Source organism: Drosophila melanogaster, chromosome 2R (genome assembly GCF_000001215.4).
Source record: "Drosophila melanogaster chromosome 2R".
In the NCBI taxonomy this organism is placed as follows: Eukaryota; Metazoa; Arthropoda; class Insecta; order Diptera; family Drosophilidae; genus Drosophila; species Drosophila melanogaster.
This window is the reverse complement of record NT_033778.4, coordinates 17,044,741-17,062,728: the sequence shown is the minus strand read 5'-3', so window position 1 is coordinate 17,062,728 and position 17,988 is coordinate 17,044,741. Positions and strand designations below refer to the sequence as shown.

The 17,988-nt window shown below is 47.0% G+C and overlaps 6 protein-coding genes across 9 annotated transcripts; 2 read left to right on the top strand and 4 right to left on the bottom strand.

Moving 5' to 3' along the window:
* Window positions 1-94: 94 nt before the first annotated feature.
* CG8950 (uncharacterized protein) lies at window positions 95-3,398 on the top strand. Of its 2 annotated transcripts, none has more exons than NM_001259455.2 (2): window positions 95-1,871; window positions 1,928-3,398. In NM_001259455.2, the coding sequence occupies exons 1-2, from the start codon at window positions 123-125 to the stop codon at window positions 2,783-2,785; spliced, it is 2,607 nt and encodes an 868-aa protein (NP_001246384.1). In that variant the 5' UTR covers window positions 95-122; the 3' UTR covers window positions 2,786-3,398. The 2 variants fall into 2 exon arrangements, with proteins under 2 accessions (NP_001246384.1, NP_611184.1); NM_137340.3 differs by having other exon boundaries at window positions 1,928-2,858.
* A 31-nt stretch (window positions 3,399-3,429) lies between these two features.
* fat-spondin lies at window positions 3,430-8,727 on the bottom strand. Its single transcript, NM_058087.5, has 5 exons — window positions 8,444-8,727; window positions 5,401-5,795; window positions 4,879-5,340; window positions 4,591-4,816; window positions 3,430-4,537 (listed from the first exon to the last, which is right to left on the bottom strand). The coding sequence occupies exons 1-5, from the start codon at window positions 8,628-8,630 to the stop codon at window positions 3,516-3,518; spliced, it is 2,292 nt and encodes a 763-aa protein (NP_477435.1). The 5' UTR covers window positions 8,631-8,727; the 3' UTR covers window positions 3,430-3,515.
* tef (teflon) lies at window positions 5,894-8,183 on the top strand. The gene is made up of 3 exons (NM_079042.4): window positions 5,894-6,366; window positions 6,431-7,494; window positions 7,553-8,183. The coding sequence occupies exons 1-3, from the start codon at window positions 5,997-5,999 to the stop codon at window positions 8,066-8,068; spliced, it is 1,950 nt and encodes a 649-aa protein (NP_523766.1). The 5' UTR covers window positions 5,894-5,996; the 3' UTR covers window positions 8,069-8,183.
* Window positions 8,728-8,873: 146 nt separating the features above from the next.
* Window positions 8,874-13,854, bottom strand: CG9646 (uncharacterized protein). Of its 2 annotated transcripts, NM_137339.2 has the most exons (7): window positions 13,302-13,854; window positions 12,554-12,720; window positions 12,074-12,496; window positions 11,565-12,012; window positions 9,585-10,907; window positions 9,311-9,460; window positions 8,874-9,244 (listed from the first exon to the last, which is right to left on the bottom strand). In NM_137339.2, exons 1-7 carry the CDS (start codon window positions 13,417-13,419, stop codon window positions 9,204-9,206), a joined length of 2,670 nt encoding a protein of 889 aa, NP_611183.1. In that variant the 5' UTR covers window positions 13,420-13,854; the 3' UTR covers window positions 8,874-9,203. The 2 variants fall into 2 exon arrangements, with proteins under 2 accessions (NP_611183.1, NP_001286517.1); NM_001299588.1 differs by lacking the exon at window positions 9,585-10,907 and having other exon boundaries at window positions 13,302-13,671.
* Window positions 13,855-13,934: 80 nt separating this feature from the next.
* On the bottom strand, window positions 13,935-15,890 carry SmydA-6 (SET and MYND domain containing, arthropod-specific, member 6). The gene is made up of 4 exons (NM_137338.2): window positions 15,820-15,890; window positions 15,636-15,764; window positions 14,450-15,578; window positions 13,935-14,395 (listed from the first exon to the last, which is right to left on the bottom strand). The coding sequence occupies exons 1-4, from the start codon at window positions 15,882-15,884 to the stop codon at window positions 14,222-14,224; spliced, it is 1,497 nt and encodes a 498-aa protein (NP_611182.1). The 5' UTR covers window positions 15,885-15,890; the 3' UTR covers window positions 13,935-14,221.
* Window positions 15,891-15,960: 70 nt separating this feature from the next.
* SmydA-7 (SET and MYND domain containing, arthropod-specific, member 7) lies at window positions 15,961-17,986 on the bottom strand. 2 transcript variants are annotated; one of them, NM_001274110.1, is made up of 4 exons: window positions 17,832-17,986; window positions 17,699-17,767; window positions 16,384-17,647; window positions 15,961-16,326 (listed from the first exon to the last, which is right to left on the bottom strand). In NM_001274110.1, the coding sequence occupies exons 2-4, from the start codon at window positions 17,749-17,751 to the stop codon at window positions 16,177-16,179; spliced, it is 1,467 nt and encodes a 488-aa protein (NP_001261039.1). In that variant the 5' UTR covers window positions 17,752-17,767; window positions 17,832-17,986; the 3' UTR covers window positions 15,961-16,176. The 2 variants fall into 2 exon arrangements, with proteins under 2 accessions (NP_001261039.1, NP_611181.1); NM_137337.2 differs by lacking the exon at window positions 17,832-17,986 and having other exon boundaries at window positions 17,699-17,779.
* Between the last annotated feature and the right edge of the window lie 2 nt (window positions 17,987-17,988).

Genomic DNA, 17,988 nt, shown 5'->3' with positions numbered 1-17,988 from the left:
TGATCTTCATTCATCGATATATGCCGGCGATAGTTATTCTGCTGGGCAGCATTGTTCAAGCGAAAACTGGGTGAGTACCATCGCTAATCCAGAGATTTGTTTACAAAATAAAATTGGCGGAAATGGCCGATTCAGATTCGAATGAGGTCCTAATTGAGGAAATAGACAGCAACGATGTGCCGGAAAACGAATTGGAGCAGTTCCAGGAGACAGAGCCGCTGCGCGTGGTAGACATCATCGACTGCGATACAGACGGCGAACGGCGCTGCATCGCTGATGACGAGGAGGAGGGTGCGCTGATTAAGCGCTACGTGCAGGGTGTTCAGTGCCTAGAGTTCCCGGACTTCTGCACCAAGCTGGAGGCCAGCGACGAGGATGAGGAGGGCAATGATGAGGAGCCCAGTGAGGCGGCCGGCAGCATCGAGAAGCCGAACACTTCGGCGCAAGCGAAAACGTCACAGGAACAGTCGACGGGAAGTGGTCGTTCTGGAGGAGGTGGCTTTCGGAAAAGCCAACTAAGCACCGCCCTGCAAGGACTGATGGGCGAGGCCAATCTGAGCTTTGTGTACGGCCGCTATGAAACAGCCGAGCGCATCTGCATGGAGATCATCCGACAGAATCCACTGGCCAGTGAACCGTTTTACACGCTGGCCGAGATTTATGAGAACCGTGATGAGGTCAAGTTCCTGAACTTCTCCACATTGGCGGCCCACTTGAATCCCCAGGACCGAGACATGTGGATACGTGTCTCCGATCTGCTGGTGCAGCAGGGCAACTTGGCCCGTGCGCGTCTCATCTACACGAAGGCCATCAAAATGCTGCCCAAAGTGTACCAGCTTCGGCTGCGTAAGGCGCAGCTGTTGCAAAAAATGGGCGAAACCAATGCCTCCATGTTTACGTACTTGAAAATGCTGCCACTGATGCCCCCAGATGAGTGGAAAATGTGCCTGAATACGGCCAAGAACGTAGCCCGATACTTTCATGTGCTGGAGAAGCACTCGCTTGCCCTAGAGGCCATGGAGGGGGCGTACAGTGTGTGTGGTGCGCGATTCACCCTGGAGGATATAAACATCTACTTGGAACTGCTGATCCTAAATAAACAGTATGCCAAGGTTCTGCGGTGCCTGCGAGAGCGCACCAATTTTGAGCTGGAGAACGACCAAGAGGAGAGTCTGGAACTTATATACTTCTGCGAGATCCCAGATGACTATGTCCCCGAGCTGCGGGCCAAGCTCTGCGTCAGTCTCATCCACATGCGGGCCCACCATTTGCTGGGCTATCTTATCCAGAATGTCCAAGAGCACATCACATTGACGGCGGATAGAGTCGAGCTATACATGGACATCACCGAGGCTTTGATGCAGGAGCACAAGTATGCCGAAGCCATTGCGCTGATGAGTCCCATAACCGATGGCGACACCGTAGAGTGTCCGGCATTCGTGTGGCTGCGGCAGGCCGAGTGTCTTCGCCAGCTGAACCGAACCAACGAGGCCATTCAGAGCTACGAGAAGGTAGTGCAACTGGCGCCCTTCTGCTACGACGCGCGGTTCACCCTCTCCGCTCTGCTAAAACAGCAAGGCCGGCACGAGGAGGCTGTCCAGGCATTGGAGCAACCGGGAGAGGCTGAGGGCCAGCCTCTTATTGCCCGCCTGCTGTATGAGAGATGTGTAATGCTACAGCAGATTGGGCGCATTGAGGAGTTCTTGGATGTGGGATATGCCCTGCTCAGTCGGCACTCCATCAAGTTGTACAACCGCGAGGAGATGATGGCGGCCGCAAATGGAGGCAGTGCTTACAATTCGGAGAGCCTCAAGACCATCATCCAAATGAGGAGCAAGGCGGTTGACAACTCTGCGGAGCAGGATCTTCAGGTGAGAAATGCGCACAATAATTAATATTTGTTAAATGTAAACCAATTTCCTTGAAGGATCCTGCTAAAAATGCCGCCAGCGAAACCTCCGATCTGACCGTCAAAGATGAATTTGAGCTCTTTCGGGAGCTTGTGCGTACGGCTTTCAAGCATGGCATGCACAGCGCCGCTGAGAAGATCTGCTTTGCCATGGTTACAACAAAAAGATTCACCTACTACCATCACGAGATCGAGAGAATTATGGTACTAACCTGCTACTACAACGACGACTGTGCCATAGCCTTCTCGTATCTGCGTGAGCTGATCGCCAAACAGCCCAGCCAGACAACGCTGTGGAACATGCTATCTCTGATGATTCAAAAGGGTGACGAAGTGCGTTATTATCGCTATATGCGCCGCCTGATGCAACGACATCCGGTCGATACCAAGCCGATGCGAATATTCCAGGGCCATTATCACCTCAACTGCGCATCTTTTAAGTATGCTCTAAACATCTACATGCCCATTCTGCGCGAGAATCCCGATCCCCTGGTGGCCCTCTGCATAGCCGTTGCCTTTAACCAGCTGTCGCTGCAGAAGAAGGTGCTCCGCAAGTCGGCTTCTGTGGCCCAAGCCGTGGCCTTTGGCCAGCGCTACAAGGAGTTACGATCTGCCGGCCATGAGTTAGCAGATTGCGCCGCACAGCAGGAGATCTTTTACAACATCGGACGTATCTATCACCAAGCCAACATCCTTCACCTGGCCGTGGACTACTATGAAAAGGCACTGGCCGTGCCCGTGCATCCACTTATCGCAGAGCATGAATCTACGCTTGGTCTGCAGCATGAAGTGGCATTCAACCTGCACCTCATCTACCGAGCCAATGGAAACAAGTGGAAGGCACGGCAATATTTAATGCGATACTGTGTGGTTTAATCAGCGGCGTGAATTATTTGTTACTCGACTGTTAGTTTTAATTATTGTAAATATATTTCTTTATTTTCACGTTAAACACAAGTGCCATTTCGCTTTCGACAGCTAAATTTTTTTCTAAAACAGAAAGCACAAATTGATTTTATTGAAATTTTACATTCTTGTAAATCCCGCGATCCCATTTCCATGAATTTAGGAAACACAATCGATTTTAAAAACTGGACGCGATGTACGCGACTAAAGTGACTGTTTAGTAATGAAATCAAGCGGTGGTCATGTGCCATATTTATAACGCTAACAATATAATGAAGGGGAATTCCATTATATTATTATATTTCAATTGCAGCCGATTTCAAGCTTGTAAAAGTTGTCATTACATTGACTTCTGTTAAGGTATATAACCAATAGATTAACGATGATAGTAGTACATTACCACTTATCTAATGGCTAGAATGGAGCTTACTCATCCCAAGGTGTTTGTTGATCTTTGGGAAGCGGACTAGAAAGCTTTAAGTGATCAAGGGGAAATTCATCGAAAGATCCCTAATCAATTATTGAAGTAAGCACAATGTGTTGTAATTTCTTGTTTAAGTACTTACATATGAATAATTATAAATATACAGTCTCAAAAAAAAAAAAACATGATTACAGTTTCTCAAACGAACTTTATTAAGAAAGAGGAGTAAGATTGTAGTAAGGAGTAAGGATTGTGATGAACAATTGTAACAGCACCTTAGCAAGCCGGCATGGCGCAAGAGCGTGATTTGACCAGGCGCTTGGAGCACGGCTGTCCACCATTCTGGGGCTCGGTGACAACGTAGCGCCGGCTTTCAGAGACTCCGACACCACAGCTAACGCTGCAGGGCGACCAGACGGACCAATCTGACAGGACGCAGGCCCTGGGCTGATCCACTCTTGAGGAATACGGCGACCTAAGCACATTGCACGTATTCAGGCAGTCGTTCTCCGTGAGGAAGTTGTTTCGGTTGCCACGGCATCCTCCGTAGGTAAAGGAGTAGCAATGCTGGTTCTGCGGATCGTAGGCATACCGCATATAGGTGCCACGACAGGGACCTGGGTCCGGTGCCTGTACACAGATGTCCTTGGCCTGCTCCGCGTTAATGTGGCAGTCAATGGGATTGACGCACTCCTTTTGCTGATGCAGCTCCATGCGTTGCGTACAGCTCTCCTTATCGGGTCCATTCTCCAACAGAAGCAGCCGAGTCCGAATGGTAACTCCCCGGCCGCAGGTCGAGGAGCACGGACTCCAGTCGCTCCACTGGCTGGTGGGACATTGCGGATCAGGAAGCTCCACCTGCTCGTATGTACAGTCCGGCCGCATGCACTTGTTCTTTTCCACTATGGTGATATGGGGACATCGCTTGCGTCCCAAATGATTGACAAAGGTGCGCGTGCGCATGGTAATGCCAATGCCACAGCTGGCCGAACACTCGGACCACACGCTCCAGGGAGAAGTTTTGCAGAGACCGGCTCCCTCGCCATTGCTGCCCACCAGGGACTGCGAGTTGGCCAGGTTCTCGCCCTCATCATCGTCACGATCCTTGGACTGGGCTGGGCCATCGGCACATTCGGGTATGGCAGCCACGCACATTTCCTTGGCCACCAGTTGGCGAGCGCATTTGTTCTGATCCGCCGCCGCGGGATACAGATATTGCCTGCTGCGCATGCGGATTCCCTTGCCGCAGCTCACGGAACACGGACTCCAGGCGGAGTAGTCGCCCACTCGACATTCGGCTGCAAAACGATTGATTAGATGGGCATGTTAGTTTCAAGTTGACCAAACCCACCTCTGGTGTCCTGCTCCTCAGCATCGTCGGACACCTCCAACTGAAGAGCCTGCAGGAACTCATCGTCGCAGTTCCGGGAGACAATCTTCTCACGTCTTAGGTATAGCTTGGCAAGTGGTGTCATCTCACGGCTCTTGGGATTATAAAAGGGAGCCCTAGGATCCTCAGGATACATTGTAGTGATGCGATACATCCTTTCCGGAGGTTGTGTCTCCGAGTTGGGTGACTACCAAGGAAGGTCCATTTAATATTTAGGTTACCATGAAATATCAGTTGAATATATATTACCATATAAGAGATGCCGCTATCAGTGCCCGCATCCCATGGAAACAAATCAAAGTCCATTGACTCCTTCCAGCTGCAATCCTCAGTGCAGAGATCCAGACCACTAATGCCCACCACCCAATCGGGAGAAGGACCAAACATGGACACCAGCGATACCTTAGGGTGCTTGCGATCCACCCGGAACTTGGATGAGGTGTTCTGGTTGACATTCGGGTACCACAACCCAGCGGCCTTAATCAGGGTGCGCAACTTGGGCCCGTTCGCGCGCAGCTCCGTTTCTAGAGCAGCCGGAGAACCCCACTCCGCCAGAGAGCGGAATCCGGCGGTGGCTATGTGGTTCTCGCCCCAGAAGGAGAAGTTGGACTCGTGCGAAGCACCAATCACGTCAGAGAAGTGTGTTAACCAGATGGCGAACGGATAATCCTTGGGATGGGTTTCGTTTGACCAGATTCCCTCGAAAACGAACTGAAATTGGAATGACAGTAAGGTGGAGCTCGGAAAAATACGCGGTCTTCTCTGACTTACGCTGTATTTGGCTTCATCGCAGGCGCAGCATTCCTTTTGAGCAGCAGCTGCATCAGGCTTTCGTTCGCAAATCACAGTGGATAGGTTGCCATCGTCGGCGAACCAGGCTCTCGGACCCTCGTAGACCATTGCTGACAAAGAGACACAGCCAGAACCCGACTCCGGAGCCACCCACATTACCTGGACTTCTGTTTTGGGCAGGTCGTCCGCCTCGGAAACCGTGTTCACGCATCTGTCGTTGAACTGGGTCAGGGAGTCACTAAACAGCTGGAAGCGGCCCACTCGCCGGGGACTAGCTGCCTGTGGACGACGGGCGCCAGTGTGTGCCTCCGCAGTAATGGTAAAGTGGGTGAAATGCTGAACTTTCAAGTGAGTCCGGGATCCAAGTAGAAGTACTACCAAATTTTTTTAAATTCAAAATTCGATTAAAAAAACTACGTATCGATTAAAGGGAATCGATGCCATCACTGGCACTAGCACTGTTATCGACAAATTTATGTACCTATAGTTGTCTCGCTCTTTCAGCCCTCTTTTTAAGACGACGCGCGATTGTAATTTGTTAATATTATTAAGTCTTTAGTCCTGTGATTTTTATAATGTCTAAGTTTCTGGACATGCTATCGGGGAGCCAGTGCGTCAGCCTGGAAAAGTGCGGCGATGTGGTGGTCTCAACCAACGACTGTATGATTGCACTTTACTGCCACTTCTGCCGTGACCTCTTCACACAACTGCCGGAGTTCTTAAGACACCTCCAAAGCAACCATTCGGATGTGCTGCACTTCACCAAGGAGCACAACGTTTACAGCGTGGAGGAGCTGTTGTCCGGTGAGCAGGGTAAAGCCCACGAGGACGCCCAGTCGGCGGGGCACAACAGCAGCAGCGGTGACTCTAGTTCACTGATGAATTCAGAGGATTCTAGGGCCATCGAAGGCTCAGAAGATAACTCAGACAATAGCCCAATGAAACGTAAGAATGTGATGGCATATCGTTATAAAGTATTATTATTAATATTATCATTATTATCCCACAGCTGAACAAATAGGGAAACAGAGTGAAATAAACCTGCTAGCGGAAGTGACAAACATTTTATTGCAAACCAACGACAAGGAATTAAAACCCGAAAATGGCGTATTCAACAGACCACGCAAAAAGGCTAATAACGAGAGCAGTTCTTTGAAGATATGCGATCTGAAGAGTCACACTATTGCAAGGACTTCGCGAAAGCGAATGAGCATGGTAAAGAACCGCATCCTGCGAGTCCTTGACAGCGATTTGTCTGCAAAGCTTGAAATTAAACCTCCAGAGCCCAACTCCAAACTTTCTATAACTGAGCCCATCCAAGAAGACAACATACCTGGAACATGTTTTGACACTCCTACAAAGCCCATACCGAGCTCATCTCAATTAAGTGTAAGAAAGTCTTCTTTAACAGAGGCAAACCAAATATGTACCAAATATGCCGAGAAGAAAACGGCGCCTACCATGCCTAAGCTACTGAACTGTGTACCAAAGCCCATATTAACTAGTCAACAAGCTCATACTAATGCCGAGATAAGTGAGATAAATGAAACCTATCACCTAGCAGCTAGTCAAGTGACAAAAACCACGAAAACATTTCCCGTAAAAATAACACAAATAGATATTTTACAACCAGTTAAGTTACCTAAAACTTTAATAACACCAATCAATGAAGAGGGTGTCAGTGACCAAGTGGAGAATAGCACGAATAATATAAACAATGCCCAAAGTCTGCCGAAAGAAAACACAAAAAAGTTTTTTAAAAAGCGTAGCGAATTAGGGATAAAAGCTCAAGGCAGTCCCAACAAATTTTTTAAAATAATAAAGTCCAAGGCAAACCCCATTATTGTAAAACGGGTGCAGACCACCAGTGCCAAAGCTAGTACAAACAAAATCCAAATACGATCTAATGACAAAACTAATTGTTTTGCTTCTGAGTTTAACAGCACAAAGATCCGCAAGTTAAAGATGGAAAATTGCGTCGACCTAAAATCGGAAGATCCCTGCGCCAATACAAATACGCGTTTAAACAAATTGGCAACAATAAGCAGTTGCGAAATATTAAAAGCGGTTGGAGTAAGCACTTGATACGAATCATTGCACATTTCACATCTCATATCTTAATCCATTTTAGTTGCCGGCAATCACAGATAACCCGATCGAGGATACATTATTGCCAGACGAGTTAGAAACGATCCGAAAAAAGGCAGATCAATTCATCAAAATCTACAGGAAGTACGATTCTATTTGGAATTATAGAAAAATTTGTCCGCCAGCGAAACCGGACTTTATTTCTCAACAGATATTTGCTTTAACCAGAGAAGTTAACAAGACAATGTTATGCAACCTGGCGAACAGCGATATAAAAGGCATTATTAATCAGATTTCAGTTTGGCATTACAATATATATACCCAATATATTGACTTGGATACCATTTCGGAAAATGCCCGATATACTTTAAAGCTATTCTCGTTTTTACCTGTTAGTTTTGCTTACTTTTGCAAATGTTGCGACGATATTTTCATCTTAAAGAAAGAGTACTTAAAGCATTTGATTTCTCACCAAGTTCGGTTTCAGTGCACAAAATGCATTAAAGTATTCAAGTACAAGGGATACTATGAAAAGCATTTGCGAAACGCTCATTCTTAAGCCACAATGTGTCATTTAGTCATGGTTACATATATTTTTTCTAACCCTACATAAAGTTATGTATTTATTAAATAAAAAGGAATTCCGAAAAGCTAATGCTAACCAATTTGTCAATAAATGTTATATTTTGATTTTAATAAATTTTTCTAATAAATCAAAACGTTTTATAAACTAAATGCTTTAAAGTTTCTTTATCACTACAAAAAGATTAGGTACAAATTAACACAGAAAGCGTTATCAAAATAGCAACTGGACTGACAAGATGGACAACATCACCATCTGCTCTGGATTCTCTTATCATTTCGATGGCTTTTGTTTTTAGTTCTCGAATGACCCCGATGATTACAAAACCAACTAGCTACCTTCCCGACTTACAATTATACGTCTTGCCGGGCACATAGCCGTTGGGTCCATCGGCCACAATTAATTTGTATCCATTGTCGCCGCGTGTGCGTCGACCGTGGTTCAAGTGGGTGGGCGCCCGGGGACATGCGGTGACCATACTAATTGTCAGCCAGATCACAACGATGAGGCGGATGAGCAGCGGCAGCGATTGCCCCATCTCCAGTGCTTTATTTCCCGCGTTATCACTTGACTCGATTACAAAGCTCAACTGCAGCAACGACCGTTTCCAGCGAGGCTCAAAAACAGACTAATCAAGCCGGAGAGGCGATAGAGCTATCTTCAAGTCGAGCGACCGACCCGATGCCGGATGCTTCGGGAACTCTGATTACAAGCATTACTCGCGAGATGGTCTTGACTTTCATCCATTGGCTCCTCCAATAATTCCTCTTTACTCTCGTGTCTTTTCTATTCCGTATATATTTCATGGTATAAATTTTGCCGTACAATTTACAAATAATATTACAATTATATATTTCCATATCATCGGTAACAGAGCTCACTATCGTAGTTTGTAGTTCATAAATTTGTAGGTTTGCTTTCCGCTCCCGAAATAGTGTGAATCGTGAGGATTCGCCTTAGGAAACTCAACATTGGTCGAGAACATAGCATATATACTGATAAATCAAACTGGGACTGATCACACAGACTGGTCACACATTCGATCGATAAATAGGGAATACATGTGAGAACTATAAAGCATATAAATCACAATTGCCAGATAAAGTTAATACTAAAAGGTCAGAATAGGCGTTTCCCGGTGATCCAAGAGATCTGAAAAAAAAAGTATTTTACATCAGAATGGCGAATATTTTTGAGGTAGGTCTTCAAGTAGCTCACCTTTTGCAATGCTCCACCAGGGCAGTGTCACATATGTGAGGAATGCATTTAGCGGCGTTGACTGCTGTCTTCTATTCTCCTTCCAGAAATGAAAAGATTGCGTAAAGCCTCGACTGGTCCATAGGGGATTATAAGCGCCATCGTCGAGCTCTAAAAGTAGATAAGAGGCTCACGGAATTAGTTTATGTTAGTCGGAATTATTGAAATGTAAGTACACGAAAATCGAAGTACAAAAAAATTAAATATAGTTGAAGTAAAAAGCCTAGGAAATAACCTTTTATTGCCTTTTTGGGCACATCGCACCAATAGTAGATGTTAGTGCCATCGGGTGTTCTGCGCTTGGGAACCAAATGCAGCATCTTGCTGACATGAGCTTGCTTGGCTGTTCTCGGAAGAGTAGCACTATTGGCCTCCCCGTTGCCATTGGCCACATCCAGCATGGGTGTAAGTTCCGTGGGCGATATCACGTTTGTAATATCGCTCTGCTCGTTCTCATTGTTCTCGTCCGGCTGCAGCAGATGACTCTCCGGCTCCACAGGCAAGCTGACACACTTTTCGAATCGTTTTGGCGGAGTCTTGGGCGAATCCACGACCGGCAGCTCTTCTCGTCCACGCACACTAATCATTAGCTTGCTGTCGCTCTCACTTAGGATAACCATCTTGGCGGCTCCAACTGGTTCCGATTCACTACCATTCAGGGAGGTAGCATCATCGGCGATCTCGTACTCCTCCGATTTGGAAATGTCAGGCTTTGGATTGTTATTATTAACAGCTTTTTTCTTAGCTGCATCCATTGCCTTGAACTTGTCCTTTTCCTTCTCCTTGTTTCCATCTTTGTCCTTGTCCTTCTCTTTGCCTGCTTTTAGCCGCTTGGGCGACATCTTGGCCAGAAAGTTGGTAGCTGAGCCGTTGACCTTCTGATTTGAAGACTTCTTGTCGTTCTCCTTGTTTTTGTCCTTTTCTTTCTCCTTGTCCTTCTCGAGATCCTTGGCTTTGGCCGTGCGCAGTCTTGGAGGTATGATCCTCTTGGTGGCCACTGGGAGGCTGGTCCTGCGATCAGCAGCACTCAGGGAGGCACTCCTCGTAATGCTGCCACCCTGTTGCTTGCGTTTGATCTCTGATGGCAGTCGGAAACTGCTTCTTTTGCCCACGAGCAGCTCACTCTCCACACTCAGGATGCTGCTTTTTGGCTTGAGACGGGTGGGCCGCTTGTCGGGCATCTTGGCCAGACAGGCGGGCGACTCGTTGGACGGATCCTCGCAACTGGGGCAGTACACCTCGGACATTTCCGGGGTGTCCGTGTTCTTGGCAGACGCCCAGCGCTTCTTACACTTTTTGCCACCAAAGCAATTGCAGCCCGTAGTTGAGCTATGTCCAGTAACGCTGACGTCCCCGGAAACTGTGACCTCCACGGCGGCACTCAATGGAGGCGGAGTAACAGCAGGAACAGCGACTTCCGCTGGAGCAGAGGAAGTACTCTCTCTAGGAGATTCTTGGGTCAACTTTTCTTGGTCACCAGTCGCGAGTTTATGTGTCTCGCAGTTCGGATTTGGGTGCAGTTTTGCCGCTGAGGCCGAGAAAGCAGGACGTTGCTGATCTACAAGTAGATAGATCGGTTTTTGCGTTTTAAAAGCATATACATCGACACACATGTACAACCGATGATCGGCCCAAGCAACTTAATCGATAATTGGCAACAGAAAGCAGTGGAAATAATAAACCAGAATAGGGAAACACAAATATAAACTAGGCGATCGATCGATAATAGGTGGATGAATGGATGTCTAATGAATATACAGTCAAGCCACCAAACAATTTCTAAAGGGAATTGGGAATAGGGACGGGACTACGGAATGTGGTGAACGATTCCCGTTTAAAGCGAAATCCAGTGTCAAACAATAAGCCAAACGAAATATAATTTTGGTTGTCCTTAGTGTATTATTTGTCCTGCTTTCTCGGCAATGTCTGGTGTTCTCTTTATATATATACTCTGGAGTCGTTCTTAGGGGCACACTTAAAGTATATATATAAATTCGATAGTTGGAAGTTTTAAAAGGAAAATCAATGGAACGACAACACATTACGAGAAGTAAATCAGGAATATGAACGGAAAATGAAAGGAGCAAGCGGAAAAGCAGCTTTAATTTAACTACGGCAACAACTGTAAGCAGTAATACAATTCTAAATATCATGCAACTTAAGGATGCTCAAATGAATAGGAAACAAGGATAAAGAAGTACATGTTCAGACTGACCGTCGCGCAAATCTCCAGCCTCGATTTCGGACACCTCGCTAGCCAGCGAGTCCAGTCCCTCGTTCTCCGATCGCGCCTTGGCTCCCACACTGGGGCTGGTGCCACTGCCCACCATATCCTGGTTATTCGAGTTCTTCGTGCGCCACCCGTACCGTGAGAAGTTATTGAGATTGGCACTAGGATCGCTAAGGCGTCTCTGATGTCGATAGGTGCAATAGTCGTCGTTCTCTTCCTCCCACTCGTCCCACATGTCAGTGGCGCAGAATCCCGGCTCGCTGGTGGGTGTCTCCACACCGGATCCTTTTGGCTTGGTCACCGCCATCTCGGCGTGTCCCTTTCCCTGAGGTCCCTTCATCCGGACAAACTCGCAGCGCGTTTGGACACCAGCTCCACTGCTGAACAGGCCAAAGGACATGCGCTGCGCCACCTTGGAACTCAGACTAGATTGCTAAGTTGCAAAATGTAAAAGTTAGGATAGAAAAACATAGAGCAATTCAGATTGGTCATACCCTGGCATCGTACACCTTTTTTAGGGCATCATAGCGTATGGACCCCAAAAAGATCACTCCTTGCACTGCTCCATCTTTGTCGTTAGCCACCAGTTCGACGCACACCATCTCCCCGTCGCGCACCAAAATGTCGCTGAACACCTCGTCGAAATTATCGACCATGAAGCAGATGTGCGGATACGTAATCTCCTCGCCTTCGCCCTTGGTGTCCATCTTCCGACGACTGGGGCTTGCGTAGACCCTCTGCGAATGTCTTCTCAGCACTTGCAACTCCTTTGGCGACGTCCTTGTACAAATGGCCAGTGTCAACGTGTAATCGAACTGATGAATGACCATGTTGAGATAAACCGTCTCCTCCCAGTCCACATCAGGATCACCGATGGGCAGTTTGCGCGAGTCCTTGCGGAATACCTCCACCTCAGTCTGTTTAAAGAATAGAATATGTTCAATGGGTGTTTTATGGTAATTCCTGATGCTCACCTCAAATTTTGGCATGTGACGAGAGGAGCTCTTCACGTGCTTTTTGCGCACAAAGAAGAGCAAGTCGTCTGAGTCGATGCTGTGCACGGGCTCTGTCTGGAAGAGGAAATGACGCACAAACAGGTCCGTCCAGTAGGTGGTGCCCTGTAGGACAACGAAACCGCCATCTAAGAGACATATAATAAGAATATTAACTTTCTGAGCTTCAGCGTCAATGTTATGAAATCAAATGCCTAAGTGTATTACATAATTTGTTATATAGATTTATTATGACCAAAAGCGTTGCTAAGCTTCTATAAATGGAACGTATTAAATCCCAAACTTCAATTGCATCATAAAAATAATTAACTATCTATGTATATTCAAATTTGAGAATTTCGTTTTGGCAATCATATTTCTAGGAACCTTAGCTTCGGCTCTATCTTTTCGATTTTGAGGACTTGTGGGAAACTGGGGGATGCTGATGTTGACCGACAGGTGAACAGCTGTTTGCGGTTTTCCCATACTGCCATTTGGGCCGATAAAAGTAAAAGCCGCTTATGTAAAGGAAAACAAAGAGGTTGGCCAAAAGTGGGGCGGAAAAGGCACGAACACACAAACACAAGCGCAGCAGGGCACACACACAAGCATACACATCCTTAGGGGTTGCCCTTTGTGATAAATCGATAAAGTGCAAATGTAGACAAATTTTCCCTGCTATTTGAACCGAATCGGGGAGCTGCGGAGTCCGGATTAGAGCTGTACCCACCATCCTTGAGCAGCTGACGCATCTCCTTGGTGCGCTGGAAGTTAATGTCCTCCAGGAGCTGCTGCAGAGGCGTCTGCGAACCCTTCAAGAGGGCGGCGGCGGCACTGGCGAGGGCCATCCTAAAGGGGGATTTTCACGGCTCCGCGCTTCCGGATGACGAATGTCGATGTAGAATGGTGAGTATTACTATTTCACAACGTCCAACACATTACGGCCTTTGCGGGGGTGGCGGCAACGTTGCGGGGACGCGGCTAGTGATGTATATATTGCAGCATTTGTTGTTGCTCCACGGTTGGAAATTTTTTGCAGTCGCAGAATCAAGCGGTGCAGAGGAGCACCTTATCTCCACGGCACATGCAAATCGCAACTGAGCAGCAAACCCTCGTTTTTTTCCCACTTGGGGGTTGTTTTATCCCTTATTCGCGGTGCATACCCCATCTGTATTATCAGTTATCAGCTGTTCCCATAATTTCACTGCCTCTTTGTGTTATTTATTCGGAAATGTCGAAAATTCCACGGTTAACTCTTTTGTCTAGCTGAGCTTTTATTGTTTAATGCAAAAAAAAGATAAATAACAATAAATAAACTCAGTAGTGTTGCAAAAGCGGTAAATTAAACGATAACAGCAAACGTGCGGCTCTTCGATTAAAGCTCTATATCAGTTATCGAATTTAAATTGATTTAAAGTTTCATTAAAAAGTAATGCAAACTAGTATTATTTCCTATTGTTCGTGAACATTCCTAACAATTTCGGTTTGATTTGATTTGAAATTTAGCTCAGTTAATATTGTATCCTCTTTTTTTTTCAAATTTTTAATCAACAAGATGAATGCTATACACATGAATAAGTCATTAGTTAAACATGGGAAACAATGCTTATTGAATTCAAATACCAGTTTTAATCTGCAAACTCGCAGATCTTATTGATTTACCACATCGTCATCGGATTCCCGAAGATTTTTTATATCATCCTGCAGCTCCTTCAGCTCTCGAAGCATTGATCGCGTCAGCTGGCCCTCTGGAGTGGCCAGTGGCTCAAATAGAAGCATTCGCAGAGACTCCCGCAGCATGACCTCAACTCGTTCCAATTCCGCCTAGAAAAAATTTCATTAATTTGACATTAAGGAATAAATCCAGGACTTTCCCACCAGGAGGTCATTGGCACTGTGCTCCATTTCAGTATACATTTTTCTGGCCAATTCGGCCTGTGTGTTAGCCAGTTCATAGAGGGCGATAGCCTTCAATCTGGAGATTCCAGGAGTTACGACCTTAAGTACCAACAATATCTCCTGGCACAAACGAATCTTCCGCTCGTATACTTTCTTATTTGGTCGGGTTCCCATATTCTGAAGAATCTGTCGCAATATAGAGGCGATATTTTGCTTTAGATCGAGCATTAGGAAATGATTCCGATGAAGTAGGCGACTTAGCTTGGCCAAGAGTAGCTCCTGCCGGTATATATCATCCCTTGCGTGAAATATTTCCTCCTTAGCACGTTCCAGCATATTCGAGACAAACTCCTGTTTCAGTGTGTGCTCCGGATTAAGAAGGCACTGCCATATTCCGGTATCCGGCTGACGCACTATGTAGCCATCTACGCACGAGCATTGACTGCAAATGAAACTGCTCATGTGTGTTCCCAGCTCGGTGGGATCCTGGCATCGCGGACAGGAGCAGTCGAAGCACTTGCCCACCTTGAGGATTTTGCGACGCTCCTCGGTGCCCAGGAGCACATTGGTGTAGCAATTGTAAAGGATCTCTCCGGCGGCTATAAACCGATTTGCGTAGACCTTTATACGTTGCTCGTCATCGATTGAGATGACCAGGTTGGGCGTGCAGCTGTGGGCGAAGAGTCCTGCCCGGCGATACAGTCCTCTCATGGCGCCACCCACCTCCGGGGCCCTTATCTCGTAGGCATTTATGTCCAGGATGCCTAGGAGACCCTGTACTAGGTCCTCATCCGCCGCACCCCGTAGTTGTGCTAGCACTCCACCATAATCCAGAGGAGTAAATGCGTGCTCCTGGTAGTTTTTCCAGACTTCAGTCCCTCTTCTAGTCATAAGTTGGGAATCCATTTGGGACATTTCCTCGTACAAGGGCAGGGTTTCCTCGTGCTCTCTTAACAGCAGGCATTTCAAAACTGGCTGGATTTCGGTGTGCTCCTTTTTCTGAAGCAGCTCCACCTGGTCGTCCGAAAAATTCATTTCAGCAAGCCTTTTGCAATCTCGTTCGTCATGATCCGAGCAATCCTCACACAAAGCTAACAGACGGCACTTTCTAAGGGTTTACATAAGATTCGTAAATGGATAACACATTTGTATGGAGTCCACCTACCGACAAAAACTCTCGGTTAGATTAAAGCACTTGGAGCAGCGTCTTTCGCCCATTAGGGGCAAAACCACGATAGGATTCTCCAGCAGCAGGGTCTCGCCAGCCCGAACATTACAGAGGGCAACCGCAAATCTTCAGGGAAACCCACAGGGGTTAAATATTTTAAATGGGTTATAGATGCACCCACCTGCCCAGCGTGTCATTCTGCTTTATCTCGCACTTCCTTGCAAAATCGTCGGTTACTGCGGCCATTCTCTGTTTCCCGTTCCCTTTGGCTACCTTTGGCATACTGACAACACAACCAGCGCCATGCTGGCAACTTATTTTTAATTGAACGACAATTCTTTATTTATTTCTTGGTCAATGATTCCCCCCACCCAGCCATACGTTGAACCATGTCGCCGGTACACAATGTAAAAGTGGCAACAACTGAAGGGAGCGCATTGTGTTCGCTTCCCTTCGACTAATCAAATTTGTTTTAGACTAAAAATTGCCGGAGCAGGGCCACAAAGTGGATATAAGATATGTACCCAAAATGGGGATATTATCTGCCGTATTTCTTCAAATCGGACTCAATCCGCTCCAGCTCCATTGAAATCCGGTCTGCAAGATAGCCTTCTGCCGAGTTTTCTGGCTCAAAGCGAAGTAGGTCCATTGCTTCCGTGGCCACCAGACTCGCGGTCCTTAAATGAGCCTGTGAATTGCATTTATTTAATAATTGCAATTTTAAAAGGGTATTCACTTTACTCACCACATATTCTTTTTTGCTCAGATCACTTTCGGCAAATTGCAATTCCACCAGCTCCACCAAGGCCAGCAAGTACTCAAACAGACCAATGGCATACAGCTTGGAGATGCCTGGAACCACAGCCCGACAGACGGGCAGTAAGTCGGAGCAGAGTTCCACCCGGCGGGCGAGAAGTTTCTTGCACGGCTGGTCCATGGAGTTCATTAAAGCAGCCGCTCGCAGAATACTGGCAATGTTCTGCTTGATGTCCAGCAGCATGAAATGATTGGGATGGAGCAGTGGCCCGTACTGGGTCAGTAGAGCTTCGTATACCTGCAGGTCACCCATGGCGTCTACTAAGGCCGATCCCACTGCAGCCTGTAGTTCGTGGACCTCGGCAGCGGTTAACAGGGCTCTACAATCCGGGCAGCGCCAGTCTCCAAGTTTTCCATTTGAATCAATCTCGCAAACTGAAAATCCGGGGCACTCCTTGCACTTCAGGCTGCTCATGTGGGTGCCCATCTCGGTCGGATCCAGACAGCGCGAGCAGATACACTCCAGTCTTCTACTTAGACGCAGTTGGTGTTGTCTCTGACTGGTGCCCATCAGAGGATTGGTGTACGAGTTGTAGATGATGTCGCCAGGCTGCAGGGGAACCGCCGCATATAGCTTCATGTTGAACTGTTCATCCAAGGCCACCACCGTGTTTGGAACGCAGTGGTGCGGTAAAGTAGCACCCCAAACAAAAATTCCCTTCAAGGTATCACCATCCTTTGCGGTCACCTCGAAGGAATTACTGTCGATACGTATGCAATGGGCGTGAAGTGCATCCGAAGTTAGCTCCTGAGTGGGTAGAACATCCGCTAGGCCACTCTCCATTAGTGGACGCACCACTAGCTCCTCGTGCTCTTGCCACATTCCTTCTCCGTCGCGGTAATCACTCAGATTTATAGGAACATCGATGAGCATTTGGCAATCGCCTTTTGTACGAGGATTCTCTAGCAGAAGAAGGAGCTTTAGGAGTCCACATATGCCAAAGTTCTTCACAAGAATATCCTTGCAGAGGGCTTTTCCTGCTCCGCTGGTGAAAAACTCACACTCGAATTCATCATGCTGGTTGCAGTCCATGCACAGGGGAAATACCTGACACCTTCGGCATATCACATAGGATTCCTGAAGGCATTGCGCGCACTTCAGCTGATGGCATTCCCAGTGTGGAGCTACCAGCAAGGGTCGCTCCTCCAATATGGTATCTCCCGGTTCGATGGCTATACTAGCCACCAGATGCCTGCACAGAATTACACTTTAACTATTGTTTTAGAAAGCTATTTGAACTTACCTGCCCAACTTCTCATCGTGAGCATGCTGAATATTTTCGCCAAATTCTTGCATCGATTACGTCTGTTGCCTGGCGAGAAAAGTAATTTAGTGATTCTGCCATCGCCGTCGTGGCTTGTGGTTCGTCTACTCACCTAAAACGCACTGAGCAATTATAAATATACTCTGCAGTGCTGCTGGCTGAGGAATATCCCTCTTTTTCAGGAGCCCTGTCGTATTGCTAAGTACTTTTGCTAATTGCGTGCATAGCTCGAACGAGATGATGACTTATTTATAGAATCACTCGTTTGG

Excerpts from the sequence above, each read along its gene's own strand:
- CG8950 (NM_001259455.2), top strand. The coding sequence starts at position 123 with ATGGCCGATTCAGATTCGAATGAGGTCCTAATTGAGGAAATAGACAGC. Across the intron at positions 1,872-1,927 it reads CTGCGGAGCAGGATCTTCAG|GATCCTGCTAAAAATGCCGC; the intron begins GTGAGAAATGCG and ends ATTTCCTTGAAG.
- tef (NM_079042.4), top strand. The coding sequence starts at position 5,997 with ATGTCTAAGTTTCTGGACATGCTATCGGGGAGCCAGTGCGTCAGCCTG. Across the intron at positions 6,367-6,430 it reads AGACAATAGCCCAATGAAAC|CTGAACAAATAGGGAAACAG; the intron begins GTAAGAATGTGA and ends ATTATCCCACAG. Across the intron at positions 7,495-7,552 it reads AAATATTAAAAGCGGTTGGA|TTGCCGGCAATCACAGATAA; the intron begins GTAAGCACTTGA and ends AATCCATTTTAG.
- fat-spondin (NM_058087.5), bottom strand. The coding sequence starts at position 8,630 with ATGGGGCAATCGCTGCCGCTGCTCATCCGCCTCATCGTTGTGATCTGG. Across the intron at positions 5,796-8,443 it reads GCCCGGCAAGACGTATAATT|TACTTCTACTTGGATCCCGG; the intron begins GTAAGTCGGGAA and ends AAAATTTGGTAG. Across the intron at positions 4,817-4,878 it reads ATAGCGGCATCTCTTATATG|TCACCCAACTCGGAGACACA; the intron begins GTAATATATATT and ends CTTCCTTGGTAG.
- CG9646 (NM_137339.2), bottom strand. The coding sequence starts at position 13,419 with ATGGCCCTCGCCAGTGCCGCCGCCGCCCTCTTGAAGGGTTCGCAGACG. Across the intron at positions 12,013-12,073 it reads AAAAGGTGTACGATGCCAGG|CAATCTAGTCTGAGTTCCAA; the intron begins GTATGACCAATC and ends TTTGCAACTTAG. Across the intron at positions 9,461-9,584 it reads GCCCAAAAAGGCAATAAAAG|AGCTCGACGATGGCGCTTAT; the intron begins GTTATTTCCTAG and ends ATCTACTTTTAG.
- SmydA-6 (NM_137338.2), bottom strand. The coding sequence starts at position 15,884 with ATGGCCGCAGTAACCGACGATTTTGCAAGGAAGTGCGAGATAAAGCAG. Across the intron at positions 15,765-15,819 it reads CAGAATGACACGCTGGGCAG|ATTTGCGGTTGCCCTCTGTA; the intron begins GTGGGTGCATCT and ends GTTTCCCTGAAG. Across the intron at positions 14,396-14,449 it reads ACAGTGCCAATGACCTCCTG|GCGGAATTGGAACGAGTTGA; the intron begins GTGGGAAAGTCC and ends AATTTTTTCTAG.
- SmydA-7 (NM_001274110.1), bottom strand. The coding sequence starts at position 17,751 with ATGCAAGAATTTGGCGAAAATATTCAGCATGCTCACGATGAGAAGTTG. Across the intron at positions 17,648-17,698 it reads CACGATGAGAAGTTGGGCAG|GCATCTGGTGGCTAGTATAG; the intron begins GTAAGTTCAAAT and ends AATTCTGTGCAG. Across the intron at positions 16,327-16,383 it reads TGAGCAAAAAAGAATATGTG|GCTCATTTAAGGACCGCGAG; the intron begins GTGAGTAAAGTG and ends TGCAATTCACAG.